This window comes from Corapipo altera, unplaced genomic scaffold, assembly GCF_003945725.1.
Source record: "Corapipo altera isolate COAL_440 unplaced genomic scaffold, ASM394572v1 RXGC01000072.1, whole genome shotgun sequence".
NCBI lineage: Eukaryota > Metazoa > Chordata > Aves > Passeriformes > Pipridae > Corapipo > Corapipo altera.
Genome location: NW_020884943.1, coordinates 208031 through 225141, shown reverse-complemented (window position 1 = coordinate 225141; position 17111 = coordinate 208031). Strand labels below are relative to the sequence as shown.

The 17111-nt window shown below is 51.1% G+C and overlaps 1 protein-coding gene across 2 annotated transcripts in view; it reads right to left on the bottom strand.

The window, feature by feature from the left end:
• Positions 1-4316: 4316 nt before the first annotated feature.
• Positions 4317-17111, bottom strand: part of PTDSS2 (phosphatidylserine synthase 2) — a 32777-nt gene continuing 19982 nt past the window's right edge. For both annotated transcript variants that reach the window (XM_027662026.1, XM_027662028.1), the window contains exons 6-12: positions 16418-16468; positions 14318-14431; positions 13295-13413; positions 12499-12613; positions 10593-10738; positions 6277-6462; positions 4317-5203 (exon numbers count right to left, since the gene is read on the bottom strand). In XM_027662026.1, the coding sequence (XP_027517827.1) occupies positions 5059-5203; positions 6277-6462; positions 10593-10738; positions 12499-12613; positions 13295-13413; positions 14318-14431; positions 16418-16468 (876 nt within the window). In that variant the 3' untranslated portion in view covers positions 4317-5058. The remainder of the gene's footprint in view (positions 5204-6276; positions 6463-10592; positions 10739-12498; positions 12614-13294; positions 13414-14317; positions 14432-16417; positions 16469-17111) is intronic.

The following is a 17111-nucleotide window of genomic DNA, read 5'->3' as shown; positions in this document are numbered from 1 at the left end:
ACTAAGCTCTTCCCTGGAGCGTTTCACTGAGCTGCTCTGACATCCCCCTGACCTGCTGCTCAAAATCCTGGGAAATCAAACCTGAGGGATTTGGAAGGAACTGGCACCGTTCTCCCGCTGCCGGCAGCTCAGGGATAGGTGGATTTCTTACCCACAGACCTCAAGACCAGGGTGCAGAGCCCCGGTTTGGGGTAGACAGCCCCAGAATGGGGTGCAGAGTCCCAGAACAGGGTGCAGAGCCCCCTCCATCCATCCCAACGCTCAGGGCCAGGGCAGCTCCATTTTCCTTAGGAGCTGCTGCAGACCTTGGGATCCTTTTCCTGCTTGGAGGGGCAATAAAACAGCTCCATGAGGAGAGAGAAAGAGCATCAAAGCCGTGTGTCCCCCCTGGAAAAGGGGGTCCCCCCCAAACCTTCGGGACTTGTCACCCGGCTGCTGTTTTGGCACCACCACCAGCTGAAGCTGCAGACACAGAAACCAAATTACTGGTCCCAGAGCACCGGGACCAACCCGGGTACGACCCCTCCCCGAGCACGCTGCAGTCCCCAAATGCCCCAGTCCAGGTTCCAGCCATCTCCCCTGCTCATCCATCCCTCTCTGCCGTGCCGGGCGTGCTGAGCCCGGGCTAAACTCGGCTCGCTGGTGCCACTGGTCCTGCGGCTGTGCCCACCCGGGCGGGGCTCTGCCAGCCCCTTCCATCCATCGCCCTCCTGCCCTGCCTGGCCTCCATCCGCAGGGCACAGAAGTGGGATGGAGTTCGCTCCTGGCACGGATAAAAAGACGCATCCCAAACTTGCCAAAACACAAGGATTTGGTCTCCGCGCTCACCCACCGCCCTCCCCGGTCCCTCGCAGGGGACCCATCCCACCCCCACGGGCACCCAAACCGGCGGCCCCCACCGCTGCACCCCCCGCACCTCCCAGTTCCTCCCGCCGCGCTTTACCTGGGCAGGTACGAATCCTCGGGGATCTGCGGGGACCCCCGGAGTGTCCACTCCCACGGCGGGGGGAACGCGGCGACCGCCGTGGTCCGCCCGGCCGGCGGTGGGGACCGGGCAGAGCCCCCTCCGCTGCCCGGGGGTCCCTGAGCTCAGCCCCGGGATCCAAGGAGCTCCTCCCTCCCTCCCGGGATGCTTCCCGGCGGGGGGTACCGGGCAGAGCCCCCCTCTCCGCTGCCCGGGGGTCCCTGCGGGTTGGGAGCTCAGCCCCGGGATCTCCGCCCCCACCCCCCCCTCCCCAATCCGGGATGCTTCCCGGCCGTGCCAGACCGGGAGCGGCTCCGCTCCCTCGCCCAGCCCAGCCCGGGGCGGAGCCGGGCGGCACTGCCCGCTCATCCGTGCGATGAGCTGGGCGGTCTCTGCGCTCGCCAGACCCTCCCCGGGGTTTGGTTTAACCCGGCCCGAACCCCCCCCACCCACCCCGGGCAGAGCGGAGCGGGGGAGAAGCGACCTCCTGGTGTTGCGGGAGATGCTCTGCCCTGCCCGGGGGCGAGGGGCCTGGGCACCCCGCGGAGGGGATGTAGGGGTCTCTCACTCTCGATTTGCCTCCCAGGCTGGCAGCTTTCCTTAGAAAGTTGCCATAAAAACCCCCAAGATCCCACAAAAATCACCCCAAACCCCACAAACCCACCCCAAACCCCAGCCAGGAGCGTGGAGGGACAATGCCAGCTCCCTCATCCCACACCAGAGACCCTCCACTGCCTGCAGGCAGCTCTGGGCACAGGGGGCTTCCCCAAATCCCACTTCCCACTGCTTAGGGACCCTCTTGCCCATCCCAGTGCACCTCTGCATCTCCAGCTCCTCCTCCTCCTGGATCCTGATGAATGTTTCTCTCCATGGGGTCCCACATCCCCTCCCCCTGCCCCTCAAAGCCAGTGGGATCATCACCCCAGAGCCAAATCCTCAGGTCCCAAACAGCTTCCAGCTGTGTGTCCCTCCTGGCCCTGGGGACACCTGGGGCCATCCAGCAAGGTCTGGGCTCTGGATGTTCCTGAGAAAAAAAGCCATCAGATCCTCTCCCTCTGCAGCAAAAGGTGGAACCTTTTGGGATTTGGCCCAAAAAGCCCCTTGGGCAGTTTGGAGACCAAAGGCTCTGTGCCCACCACACCTGTGACACCGTGACCATCGGCCACACTGCCCCTACACACCATCCCAGGGGATCTTCCCTTTCCCTGCCTTCACATCCATGTTTTCAGCCACCTTACCTCGAGTGCCAGGTGACTTCCAGGGCATTAAGGAGTCATTTCAGACAGCAGGAGAATCGCTTCGCTTGGAGAAAATGGAATAATTGCAATTTTGTGGGGAGAAAAGCCCACGCACCCTGAGCAAAGGTGGTCTCAGGGGCCACGGAGCAGTGTGACATTCCAGAGGAGCTGTAATTCCCAGGAACACCCATGACAGTCAGCTGCAGGGCCAGCTCAACCCCTGCTGCAGCTCCCTGCTCCGGAGGGAGGACAGCACTGGGAGAAGGTCCCACAATCTTCCTGGTGGGGAGTTCATTTTCAGGGAAAAAAAAGAGCAAGTTTTGGCTGTGCCAAAAACATCACCTGGCTGGGGGAGCTGCCTCATCCTGCAGCCAAGGGTCCTTTCCATTGGGCTTCCTGGCCCTTCCTCTGGGTGTAGCTGGAAAAGAGCAGGCCGTGGTCCTTTCCCAGTTCCCAAACTTCCTCTGCATCCCCAATGATGGGAGAGGGTGTCCCCTCCATGGCACAGCCCAGGACCCAGCACCTTCCTGCAGGGCTCCAGCCCCAGGGCAAAGGTGACCCCCCGAGCTGTTCTGGACAGGATGGGGTTGGGATGAGGTTTGGAAATCTCCAAAGGTCCCATCTGGGCACCTGGATTTATCCAGCCTCACACAGGCACCAACTCAGCTATTAAACACTTCTTCCTTTTGAAGCCAACACTTACCTTTGGTCAACACCATTACGAAGTCCGGGTGTAACCACAGGTGGGACAGACCTGTTCCAGCTTCCTGACCCAGGAGAGCTGGATACATCTGTGTGTGGAAGCAGGAGCCTGCCCCCTCTGCCCTCTTCACAGGGATGGTCCTAGTTTAGGCCACCCCAAACATTATTTCCCTGAGGCCTGTTGGCTTCCTTTCATCTCCTCCCCATGAGGCTGCTTGGAGCACCTCGAGGCGATCACAAAGGGATTCCTAAACCCAGGTGAGTTTGCCGTGATCAGAGCACACCTTTTTCCCTGAAAACTTGGACATGTTCCTTACCTGGAGGCGCAGCATCCATCATCCATCCAGTGTGCTGAGGGTGGGGACACAGCCCGAGCCCCCTCAGCCCCCCAGCTCCACGTGTGGAGGTGACAGCAGGGGACCCAAGGGCACACACTGTCCCAAGGAACACGCTGCACACAGGGCTTTACTACACAGGCAGGATCCACACTACCCCCGGGAGCTGTCAGATGGATGCAGGCGAGCCAGTTTTTCCTGTATCAGGCAAAAAGCTCCAGGATATTTCGGGAACAGCAGGGATTCCTCACCAGGTGATGCCAGTGCAGGCCCTCTGGTGGGAAGGGTGTGCAGTAACAGGTCCCCCTGGGTCACCTGACCACCACCCCAACCGGTGATTCAAGAATTCCACACTGCCCACTGACCACCTTCTATGGCTGGGAAGTACCTGGGACGCCAAAGCTGGGAAAAACGCAGGTGTTGGTTGTCATTCCCATACGAGACCAAACCGGATCAAAACCGTGGATGTTCGCCGGGCAGCAGCCCTGCAAGCCCCTGCCACTTCCAAAATCTGGAATTACACTGTGGTATTTGTGTCATTTTCCTCTGGATAAACACTTCCCTGGAAAAGCACCCCTTGGCAGCCTGATTGGACCAGAGCATTTAAGCAGTGACAGGGTGACACCAGTGCCTGGGACGGCGCCGCGAGGGCTCAGAGCACAGGGTACAGAATCCACGCTCACTGGAGCTCTTACATTTTGGGAATAACGACCTGGGGGATAAAAAAAAAAAAAAAAATCAGCCCAGGTTTCCAATTCCTTTTCCAGGATGCTGAGTCACCAGCAGAAACACTGCCTGGCTCAGGATGCTCAGACCTCCCTGGCCACACCGCGTGTCACGGATGACACGCTTGGCCTGGGCCTGCTGCTGGCAGGGAGGTGGCACAGGGACTGCAGGGAACAGCTTTTCCAGCTGGACTCAGAGATTCCTCACTCTGGAGCTACCCCGGGGAGGAACAGGGCAGTGATGAAGGGTGGCAGAGCCTGAGTGTGCCAGAGCCCAGGAGTGAGACCATCCTGGTGAGGACACAAACCCAGCTGAGGATGAGGCAAATAATTTCAGACTGATGGAGCAACTCCCATTTTCTGCTTGTGACACATTTTACTCCGCAGAGCGAAGGCAGGTTGACCTTTCTCACTTCACCTTCCCTTACATTTAAGAGATGACCAAGACTAAAAGAGAAATTAAAAATAAGAGCTAAGGAGAAGCTGCCTGTCTCCCCAGAGCTGTGATACACCACGAAACTACCACAGGCCGCTCCAGGATGTTGGAAGTCAAGTCAGATCCCCCGTGGAGGGGCTGGACCAGCAGTGTAGTGTGGTTCACCCTGTGCAAGGAGCAGCTCGGTCACAGGGCTCAGTTCACCCGCGTTCATCTCTCTGAACACTTCGCCCAATCCTCCTCCGCAGCTCCAGGCAGTTTCAGCAGGAAGGAAAGAACTCATTTCCCGTGCCTGGTCTCTGTACAGCCCAGGACAAGTGTTCCTAATGCCCGAACGCCTCGTGGAATTCCCGCAGTTCTCCGGGAATAGAGCAGCAGATCCCTGTGTGCTGTGCTCCTAGCCCCCGTCTCCACACCTGGTCTGGAGGACACACAGCACCCGCTGAAGGTCCCTGTTGTGCAGTGTTGGTTCTGACTTCCCTCCACACGGGAGGAGAAAGGGAGGGGGGGGGGGGTGTCCGTGCCATCCTTTTCCCCCCAGGGGATTCCCACACGCTGGAACGCTAACAATGACAATTAGGAGTTAGGGTGAGGTTGGGACTGTGCCCCAGGCCCGCTCGAGCACCACGAGTTCCCCCGTCAGCCCCGCGGCTGCCGCTCAGAGTTTCCTCTCCCGGGGTCTGTTCCCGTTGGGCTCATCCAGCAGCGCCGAGTGCCGGTCCCCGTTGCTCAGGCATTTGTCCTTCTCGTGCCTGTGCTCCTGCTTCTGCCGCCGGATCTCCTTGTACCGCAGGGTGATGTCCCTGCAGCAAACACACAGCACACAATTCCAGCCTGCAGCACCAGCAGCGAGGAAGTCTGCCCTCAATGCAGCTCCCTTGGGATAATTTAACCCACTGGAGCCTTCGGCTGACGTTTCTACAAGTGCTGATGGCACTGAAGCACTGGAGGTTTGTGTTCCTTGCTGGTGGCCTGGCTCTTCTCACCTCTGCCACAGCTGCCTCCTGCAGACATCACTGCAGTTCAAGGAGTCATGGAATGGTTTGGGTTGGAAGGGACATTAAAGCCCATCCAGTTCCCACCCCCTGCCATGGGCAGGGACACCTTCCACCAGCCCAGGTTGCTCCAACCTGGCCTTGGACACTTCCAGGGATCCAGGGGCAGCCACAGCTTCTCTGGACAACCTGTGCCAGGGCCTCATCACCCTCACAGGGAAGAATTTCTTCCCAATATCCCAACTAACCCTGCCCTCTGGCAGTGCCAGTGCCCCTTGTCCTGTCACTCCAATTCCTCACATGCAGAGTCCCTCTTCAGCTTCCCTGTAGGCCCCTTCTGACACTGGAAGACTACGAATTCCTTGAGCCCTGTGCAGCTGCTTTCCATGGACTTGCTCAGAGCAGCATCCAAACCAAACACACATCACTTGGCTCCCTTGTCCCGATGCTGGGACAGCTCAGACAACCTCAGACTGTTCTGGTAATGAAGCTGGAAACACCTTGGTCTAACTTGGAGGGAAAATAAAACCCCAATCCCATCTCCCACCTTCCCTCCCCTGGGAGCACTGGTGCAGTTAGGCACTTCCCTGCTGCCTCCTCCTGCAGCAGCACTAACACAGGCAGGGTCACAAAGCTTCCCAGAACCCCAGACTGGTTTGGGCTGGAAGGGACCTCAAAGGCCAACTTGTTTCACGGGCAGGGAGAAGGTGATCCAGAAAGAAAACTTTCAGGGATCAGGCACAGGGAGCTCCCTGTTCATTTAACAGCTGCAGCCACCCAGGAGAGTTGTGCTCCCTCTCCAGTAACAGCAGCACATTTGAGGAGGGGCTGTGGAGCAAAGCCCCCTGAAACCCAAATGCAGCACATCCCAGCCCACTCACCGGATGAAGAAGCGCCAGGCTGTCCAGGTGAGCACCAGGATAATCCCCAGGATCCAGCACTGGGTGATGTAGAAGGGCAGGGAAAGCGTGAGCGTGTAGGGATCGTACTTGACCACGATCAGGAACTCCGTGGCAGTAATAGCAGCAACCAGCCAGGCCTGCTGGCCCAGCTTCTTGTGGAACTTCCTGCCAAATAAACGCACAGACAAGAACATTTCCTTGCTGTCAAACGAAGGATTTGGAGAAACCTCCAGAAAAGTACAGTTGGGAGAGCAATTTCAGTCAGCTTTGCACAGTTCTGCAAGTCTATGGATCACACATGCATTAAGACAACTTTCATGTTGGTGTTACTTTAGTTTCCTCTCAGAGGCTCTGAAAACACATGAAAAGTTAAACTTCATCCCCACACGATGCAGGGAAGCGTCCCCATGCTCAGGTAAATCCACATAAATGAATTATCTGATCAGCCTGAGACCAGCAGATGTTCAGGGTGTGGTACCAAACGGGAGCTCTGCCCCTGGATTTCCTCTGCAAACCTCAGCCACGCTGCCTTAAACATATTTAATCCTTCTGGGATTGCATTCTGGAACCTAACCCCTTCCCCAGAAAAAGTATTCCGTGGGCTGCCACTACTGATCTTGGAATGGGTTTTAAAGGAAAAACAGGCAAGATTCTGGGAGACCCAAGGACTGTGTTTCCAGGACAAACCAGCCCTGGGATAAACATGTGGTTCCCAGGTTTGTTTTGAGCAGGCCAGGAAAGCTGTGGAGTCCAGGGATGTCTGGGAGCAATGCTGGAAAGTTCTGCTGCAGCAGCACCAAGGCATCCACTCCGGGGCTCTGATGTAATGTAAACTCGATTTTTTTTTTTGTACATAATGGTAATTTTTCTGGTGGGATTACACTTCTGCCAGTGGTACAGAGTATAGCTTGTCTGAGGTGGTTGAAAATTGATGAACCCTAAACCAAACAAATGAGATTTCTGGTTTAGGAAGTCACACATCCCTGGTGACAAGAAGGCTCTTTTCCTTTAAAAACTAAAAGCTTACTTAACAAAATACTGAAAGCAAATTTTTTTTTGGTATCCATCAGACACATCTGTAGTCATTTACACCCACCAGATACCAGCTTAAAGTTAAAAAAAAAAAAGAAACAAAACAAACAGAAAAAAACACACAAAACATACAGTCATGTATAAAAAATCCATATACTTATACATAAAAAAAAATCCATATAGTTATATATATATATTATAGTTGATAGGAACCATTTCCATTTGTTTTTGTAAGCAGTGAACTGGAAAAAGAAATGCCAAGTACCCCAAACAGCAAAGAAATACAGGATAGGAACTAAAATTTACTGCTGCAGTAGTAAAGAGTGATGGCTAAGTTTTATTATTACTTTATCTTGAAATACTAAAAAAAAAACTCTCATGCAGACTTTGCTGTGATCAAATTTTACGTAAAACTGGAGTCTAGGAAAGGCATCAGTTGCATTCCTGGTTATTAAAGAAGTAAAAGGTGATGGGAAGGTCTCAGGAAGCCTTATTCCAGGTAACAGCCTGCACTAGAAGCCTGGGAAAGCTGCTGACCTGCACCAGGAGGATCCTCCTCTTCCCTTATCCACCCATGTCCTTTTGGGGTTTTTCACCCCAAGGTATCCATTCTGCTGCCTCTCACAATCCTGTTGCTCAAATCTGCTCCAATCCCCTTGGACTGTCAGTGGCTGGGAAGGGATCTGAGTATGGAGATCCAACAGGGCTTCTCCTCCCTCTCCTGAATCCAGGGAGTCCATCTCCCACAACACACACACAGCTTCTCACACGCGAGGCCCAGAGTCAGCTTTGACACCAATGAACAGTTCAAACTACACCAAATCATCCAAAGGCACTGGGAAAAACGGGAAATAAATGAAGTGTAGGTGACTGCTGATGCAGAGGGGATGAGTGCATTCCATTTGAAAGGTCTCCTGCCTGGATCAGCTCGATGAAAGGCTTCAGAAACTGCTCCAGCTCCAGGGGGATCAGCTGGTGTGGCAGATTAAATGGGCAAAGACCAGCCTCAGCCACTGGCAGAGAGATAAAAGGAAGCAGCAGATCTCTCCCTGGGAATTCCAGCTGTTCAGATGATGAGGGCAGTTTTCTGCTCTCCTTCTTCCTCTGCCATCAGGGGAACAGAAGACAGACAGAATTAAAGGCAACCCCTACACAAGAGCCAGGCAGACCCTAGAGGTGCCGAGGAAGAGACCTGGTTTCCTGCCCTTCTACTCGTGGGAGATTTTAAAGAAAAGCCCTCTTTTCACGTGATGAGTGAGGTTAAAATTCCTGGCCTCTGTGCAGATTCCTTGGAAGCGACAGGAAGACTACAATAAGGAATGTATGACGAGCTCAAATGCTACAGAGATTGCTGCACCAAGATGTTCCTGGTCAGGAAGATTTCACACATCCAGTCCTCAGGAACTCAGAGGCAGCGTGAGGGTCAGTGTGGTGTGTAAGGGCTGGAGGGCAGCTTCAATCCCTCCTCCTGGGCTGTGGCAATCCCAGGGACTCCACTGGTACTCTGCTCAGCCCAAGGTCCTGCAAGCAAAGCCCCAGAACTGTCTGCAGATCCTCAGAATCCTGAGTGGGAAGAAGAGTCTCCATATTGGAATTTCACCGCTTTCTAGACCCAGCATTGCAGGGTTGGCTGAAGAGATCTCATCCATTTATTCCAGACAATCCTGTCACCACCAGACGTGGCAGCGAGCAATGCTTCTGTCAAGGCCAATGGAATATTCCAATCTCTGAGCGTTAAGTTTCCAAGAGGAAAAGGTCAGGAGGGTTTCCCATGTGTTGTTAGCTGGGAGCCCCTGGTACAGCCAGCTCTTCCCAGCAGCTTCTACCTACACAACCACGGGAAGAATCCTAAATGATCCCGGGTTTGAAACGATGTGCAAGAGTGAAGCTGGTAAATGGGGGCAGATTTTCTCTGCCTGGATGGCCTGGAACACACAAAGGAATTGAAGGCTGGTTGCAAAATCCTCCACAGAGAAGGTACCAGGTAAGACCAGGCGCTCAGTTCTGCAGGACCAGCCCGATGTCAGCTCTGGGGGGGGGGCATCAAGCAGAGCCAGGAACCTCAGAATCTGGGGGGCAGTTCCCCACCACAGAACATGGCAGGAGGTGGTGGTGGCAACGATGTGGATGTGCAGCTTGGGATGAGTTCCTCCAGCTCGTGGAAACAAACGGCACCAAACGGCCCCAGGAAGGAGGCAGTGGTGACAGACGGCTCTCCTAAATGTCAGTGTTATGCCATGTGGTTGAACTGAGGGCAGAGGAGCTTTTCCAACCCAAACACAAGGCCCAGAAGATGAATGGAGCTAAGGAGAGGAGCTCAGCAGCGAGAGGCAGAGACCTCTTCTTACCTGTGAGTTGGAGGCACGTCCCAAACCAGTAGGTCCAAGGGCAGGGCAGCTGCCACTGCGGAATGTCCTGAAATCCGACTAAGCAATGTGGGTTGGCCCTTCTTCCCAGTTCTAGGAGCCAAAGCCTTGCAAGGGGAACTGATCTTCAGAGAATGTTGGAACCCTAAATTCTGAACACAGACACTTTTTGGCGTTGGTCAGCGACAGACAATGAACACCCCTGGAAGCCAGGCGTGGCCTCGGGCTCGGGATGTGGGCTCAGGCAAGTTGTGACATTAAAAGAAAAGGTGATATTTGAGAAACAAAGCTTTCTCAGCTCTCACATGGTCTGCAGAAACAAAAGCAGCGAGGACAAATATGATGCTGGAGTGGGAACAGTCTGAAGAACATGCACTTGTGTGTGTGTGGTGCTTCACCTGCAGCACTTGCTACCGAGGGCCTCTGACCTGCAAGAGGATGCCAGGAATGCTCCGGAGGGCCAGGGACCAGTGGGAACATGGCTCAAGGAAAGAAGTGCCTTTAGGAATCCCATTTTTTTATAGTTTGGGCCCTGATGTCCTCGGAGGGCACGTCCAAGGACCGCAGTCCCTGGCTCTCAGTCTGGAATTGGAGCGCAGCGCTGCCCTGCCCACGAGCCAGTGGCACTCCAGCTCCTTCACACATTCCATTCTCCACAGAGAGACCCTTTATGAAACACTGAGCTCAGAACAGTGCACACAGAATGCCCTTAACAACAGCTGCCCTCCGACCAGGGAGAGTGGGACCTCCAAAACAAAGGAACACAAAGCAGATGCTTTGGGATCAGGCCTTTTTTGCCCCTGACAAGCTGCCTGAGATGGATGCCAACAAGCTGGAGCAAATTCCAAACAAAGCACGTGGAGCTGGACATGGGAAGTACAGAGAGGTTGGGCTTACGGGTCGTCCATGAAGTCGTAGATCTCCCTCATGGCCACCCCTCCCACGTTGACAAAAAACACCAGGCGCAGCAGGACCAAGTAGTGTTCTGGGGGCATCCACAGCACAAACTTCAGGTAAAACGTGTTCAGCTCTGCCAACAGAAACTGAGAGAAAGGACATCTTAATTACACTGAGAAAACTTCGGTGGGTGAAGCCTGGAATCCCCCCCACTTCCCAGTCCTGCTCCGTGTCACTGAGTGAACCACCAGCAGCTTCAACAATCACCACCCACAGAGCTTGGTTTTAAAATGCTTTCACTGTGTTGGAAGAGGCTCTAAAAACCCCAACACAAAGCTGGGAAAGCGCTGCCTCAAAATTCTGAGCAAGTTCTCGACCTCCAGATAAGGAGCTTGAACTGCAAATTCTAAAGGCAACGACTTCTCCTTCCGCTGTCACTTAAAATCTGGTTGATGGGTAACAAGGGGAATGAGCTGCACATCCTGGGGGGGGGGGAATGGTTAGTGTTTTGTTGGTTTTTTTTTTTACACAGTTGTACAAATGTCACCCTCAAAGCCAACTTAGGTTATAAATTAAGAGCAAAACGTTCCCGAGTGGGCTGCTCTGGCAATGTGCTGAAGGGAGCAAAGAGACACCAGATTGTCACTTCAAAAGGAATGATAACAAAGGGCATTAAGCATTGCTTAAGCCAAAGGAGTGAGCCAAAACCTGAAGCTGCTTAGAAACTGTCAGCTCAACCTGAGTTTTGCTAAAAGAAACATAATCCCACAGCCCAGTATGAATTCACTGGAATCTCTCAGCTGCTGCAGTACCTAAACCCCAGTGTCTTCAGGGTGCAACCAGCAACCATCTGGGGAAACATCTGTTTTATTTATACACTCCTTTCCTTCTCCCACAAAGCAGGGGAGCCTCAGCAAGCCTGGTGTGCCATGTGAGCTTGGCCAGTGTTCCCCTGCAGCAGAAACCAGGGACTGTGAGCTTGTTCTAGCAAGTTCTGTACTAAAAATACAGAGTTATGTCCCGAGCCACAGAAACTGGTTAGTGCCCTGTGTCACTACAACGTGTCACGGGGTGGTTTTTAGTTAAATTTCACAGTTGTTGGGTTGAAATAAGTTTGAGTTGCCCAGAGCAGAGCCAAGTGACATCCCCTGGATGGCACAAAGGCCAAAGTCCCCTGGGCTGGGAAAGGGGTAGGAGTGGGGAAAAGACACTCAAACTGCCCAATTAACCCTCCCTATCAGTGTCATGTGGGTGATAACTTCTGCTTCACAGCCACAGGTATGAATTCCAGATGCTGCATTCCCATAATACGAATCCAGTCACTCAGGTGCTAAGTGTTTTCAGTGAGACATAAAAAAAGAAAAATCTCGGATAACCGAATTATTTAAGTCTGTATAAAAATATTATTAATGTATATTATTATTATTGTAAAATTATACACAATATATATATTAAATATTATTAATTAAAATATTATCTTTTTAACTATTTAAAGGTTGTATAAACATACTACCAGAGGTAGTAGCGTGCTTCAGGAGCCCTGCTCTGGGGAGCTTGAGTACAGCCCTTTCCAGCTGCATCGTGACCCATACCTGCACAAAACTGAGGGAAACGAGCCACTCACACCCCAAACCAATGCTTTTGGGGGCAGAAACTTGCTGAAATACGTGCAGGCCCCAGTTTGTATCGCTCACAGTGCCAGCAACAGCGTTCAGCAAATATCTGTGCAGTGAATCTGTCACCTGTCCCAGACACATGGACACAGACCCCAGTCCCATGGGATTGGGAAGTGATCTCTTTTGGCCTCAGCTCGAGGAACAGCACCTCCCAGAGGCGAAGCCCGGGTCACCCCCTGTGCTACAGACCACGAAATCAAAGGGCAGGAGGGACAGAGGGGTCTCCTCACCACGAAGATGATGCCACAGACGGCGAGCCACCTGCGCAGGCTGGACGCCGGCTTCCACTCAAACTTCACCCAGCTGTAGGGGGTGAACTGGAAGACAATTCTCTTCATTTTGCCCCTGGAAAAAAAAAGCAAAGCGTGATGGCAGGTTTAATGAAAATCAGGGAAGAGACACTGAGCAGTGTTTCCATTTCAGACACCAACTGGGGTCTGCAAAATGCCCGCGTTTACTCCATCAAAATCACAATTTAATGAGGTTAACTCTGAGTTAGAGAAGCTTGTTATTTTAACTATCAATTTAAGCTTTAATACGCTACATCCACTGTTGTCAGCAGTTCTGCTCTGCTCAGCAAAGACACTACAGAGCACGATGGGTCATTACTGGTACATGACTACGAGGGATTTATTAAATTTTAATTCCCAGTGTCCCAGTTCCTGTGAAGTTCTGGTTACCAGGGAATGCACCAAGACCAAGCAGATCCTTGCTGTGAATGAGAGTATGATCCCAGCTTGGATTCCTGCCTCTTCTTTCAACAACTGCATTAAACAAGCTCACTTCCACAGGATGCCCTCGTTCCCCGACATCAGGACACGCAGGTGTAATTCCAACAATTCCATTCTCAAGTTAAACAAAACTCTCCAACAAGCCTCCCTGTAGCAATAAACCACTGGATCCCCAAGCCATCTGAACACCCAGGAATTCTTTAATCCACGTGAAGCCAAACGGAACAACCAAGATCTTGAGCACGGGCCCCACCTTTGTGCTGTGCCCGTGGAGTTCCTTCCCCCCCCAGCTTACTTGTAGGTGGGAATGTTCCAGAGTCCTTGCCACTTGTATGTTTTCAAGGAAAGCCAGGACAGAGTCTTCATCCCACAGTAAATCCCTAGCCCATTACACAGGATCACATCCATTATCCACTGGAAGGAGAAAGCACACAGTGATGCTGGGGAAGGAACAGGGAATCACTACAGGTACAGCTCCCCTTTCAAAGGAGTGGGGCACATAGAGTTAATTCCAAAAGGTTTTTTGAAGGCAGAATAGCTTTGCCTGGTGCCTTCATACATAATGCATCGACTTTTATAAATACTGCCACGGAGCAAATCATTCCAAGCTTGGGAAAGAGCTTCAACTGCAAAAACCCAGGCAGGCACGAGATCAGGGCTGTGTGCTCTGACTGCAGAGAATTCTGATCACTCTGGCACCAATTTACATCTCACAGGAAAACAAAGCATAATTTAAAAGGGGTGTCCCTTTAAGCTTGAAGGCCCCTCTTGTTTGGAAAAATACACACAAACTGTATTTTAGGACAAGAATACAAACTGTAACTTGCAATGACCCCACAGTTCTTCAGTAAGGCCAAACATTTATCTCTCGAAATCTTTTTATAAACCAGATACATTCCAATCACAGTAATATTTACTGCTTTCAGAAAGGAGAGGTTTGCAAAGAAGGAAAAGCTGGACAAAAACTGCACTGAGTCTGGTCGTTGGTTTTTTTCCTAACAGGCAAGAAAAATCATCCTCCGAATCTTTATACACGAAGTTTTACCTCTCTCTGAATTACAGACTTTATGGTTTGCACCCTCAGCAAATATTTGGAAGTGTTCAGCTTTAGATTCTTTCCCCCGTAGTGAAACCAACCCAAACAAAATATTTACCACGTGCAAGGGCTTGAAACCCACAAAATTACAGAAACAGTGGCAAAAACGCTACAAAACACACACATAACACGATCCAATTCAGCTCTCACCACATCCTACCCCTCCCTGTAAAATATATATTCCCATTTAGTGAAACAAACCCTGATCCCTGCAGTACGTACGTGATCCCACCAGCATTCGCTGAAGTTTGGGAGCTGGTGTTCCAGGCTGTACTCCAGGAACTCAAACATGACACTGATGATCATGCACATCCACCAGTCCCGAATCATCAGCGTCTAAAGGCAGGAAAAAAAAAAAAAGTCTTTCAAACACCCAAAACAGCTGCTCAAAACCATCCCAAAAACGACTTGCACGGCAGAGAGAGAGCAGAACCAGGCACCACTTACCTTAATGCCCCTTAGAAACCTGAATAACAGAGCATTCCATAAATCCCGGCCAGACTCTGCTCAGATTTAGAGTTTTGCAACAGGGTGTGAAACATTATTACCTTTCATTTCCCTAACTTCCAAACTTCTGGCCTCAGAACACAAAGGGCAGACATGGTGTGGGGTTTTTTTCACCAGTTATTTGTGCAGTTGAAAATCTTGTTTCCTGATTCTTTTCCGAACGCTGGAGACTCAGGACAATTTGATTTTCATGACGTGACGGTCCCGTGAAGCCAAATGCTCACAGGCCTCTCTACTTACACGTTCAGCACAAGAGGCAAAGACACTGAGGGGAATTAACTCTCCCCCAGGCAAAACCAGCACAGAAATGGAGATGATGACACAAATCCCAGCCCACGAAAGAACAGAGACAGGTTAAGATGGGATCCAGCAGGAAGGGAATTAGGTAAATGCAGGGAATTACTGGGTGCTCGACCACCACAGGCAGCAAGGTTCTAACACTGCTCGAAAAAAAGGCTTTTCAGAGCCTTTTCACGGGCTCTAAATTACTCCAAAGCCCAAATAATTTCTGATGAATAAGGCACATTCATTCCCAACATTGCCATGCTGGTGGCTTTTGAGATCTGGGGAAAAACCCAAACACATGGCCCACCTCTGCTTATTGGGACAACACACTCAACCCCTCCAGCTTTAAAGAGAGAAATCTGTTAATATCTAGCATATTTAACAGGTAAATGTGTTATGACCCAGAGGAAATCCAGCAGCCAGTTTCTGTCTGGCTGAGCAGCCCAGGAAAAAACCTCTGCAGGGTTCACCTCAATCTCAGCCTCTTTGACAAAACCCAGGCTTCTTCCAGACCTAGACAAGAACAGTTCCACTGGCATATGGAATTCTATCCCACTTCAGTGCCTCAGGAACGTGTTACTACTCCCCTTATGTCTTGTTGTCAGGCACTTACAATTTAGGCATTATGGTAGGGGGTTTTTTTTACCATTTAGGTATTTTTTCCTCAGTATAATTTATCTGTAAAAATAACCACAGAATGTTGACTGAAATGCTATTTTGACATTTAAGTTTCTAATTCATTTGTCTTGGATGAGAAAGATCCGAGTTTTCCAAATTTATCACTCAGATCATTAACAGAACAAACCACCAACAGGCTGAAGTCCAGGTCTCCCCATGCCCAGCAAACTCACCTTTGCCTATGGGGGAAACCCCAAACCAACCCAATCCACTCCCAGAACACATCTGCACTTTTGAAGGGAAAACACAAAGCAACAGCTCCAGCTTTGTTTTTAAAAGAGCTGAGCTTTGTCAGATTGTTATTTCTGGTGGGCTTGTGGGTAAAAACCCACACAAGGTCTGCAGGGGGCAAAATCAAGTGAGTTAGTAAGTCTGCTCTGGTTAAAAAAGATAATATTTAGACCAAAATAATCAAAGCAAACCACGTGTTGAATGTTTTGCAAGAGACAAGCTCAGCTGGAATTTCTTCCACAGTCAGTTGATACTGACTAAAAAGTAACAAGAATTAAATCACTGCCCATTTAATGGTTTAAAATCCTGATTTGATGCCACTGGGAAAGCAGCAGTAGCAGCCTATGAGTGTTTGGGAACAGCAGACTGTCACTGCCTGTCCCACACTCCACTTCCAAAGGTCATTCCAGCATTTCTTGCCACAGGAATAAAGGTCTTTATTGATCTGCCCCAGAATGAATCCCAGTGCAGGAGGGAGCCTGTCCATGTAACACAGCTTTGGCAAGGAATGAGGTGGCCTAACATGGGCAAGAGAAAGGAAAAAAAAAAAAAGGGGGGGAAAAAAGGGTTTTTCATTTATTCCAAACACAGCCTGGGATAACTGACCAAGGCCATTCTTACCTTCAGGTACCAGCCAAAAAAGTGAGCAGGAACAAATCCATCCAGCTTGTCCTGGAACCCAAGAACAGAGTTTAGGTCATTACACTACAAAAACAGTCATTTGTTTGTTTTTTTTTTTCCCCAAGAAAAATGCAGCAATGAACTTCTGTTGTTTCACACATAAACACTTGATGGATTTTAGGAGTGTTTGTTCCCAAGTTACAGTGATGAAACAAGCCAAGACAGCAATTCTATGGGGCAGAAATTGGGATTAGGATAGCGTTGGTAGAGCAGAGACCACCTCTTTAATGCTGAACACCCTGTTCCTTGCCTGATGTGAGGACAGAAGCAATCAGAGAGCTGCAAATAACCATAATTGCATTGCCCCCGAATTTCAAGTCTTCTGTTTGCCAGCAAAAAACAACAACCGGATGGTTCCTGGCACTCAGAAAAGTGCAGCTTATGTTGCTGGAGCAACCTGGGTCAGTGGAAGGCACCCCTGCCCATGGCAAGGAGTTGGAACTACATCACCTTTAAGGACCTTTCCAACCCAAACCATTCTGGGATGGACTTTGTGCCTCGAGGCGACTGAGCAGAAGATTCTTGAAGCACCCAAAGAAATCCAAACTTGACATCAACAACCTGAGAAAGAAGGGCTGTCAAACAGTTCACCCCTGGGCAATCAGGTAATTAGGACCCAGAGACACATCTCCAC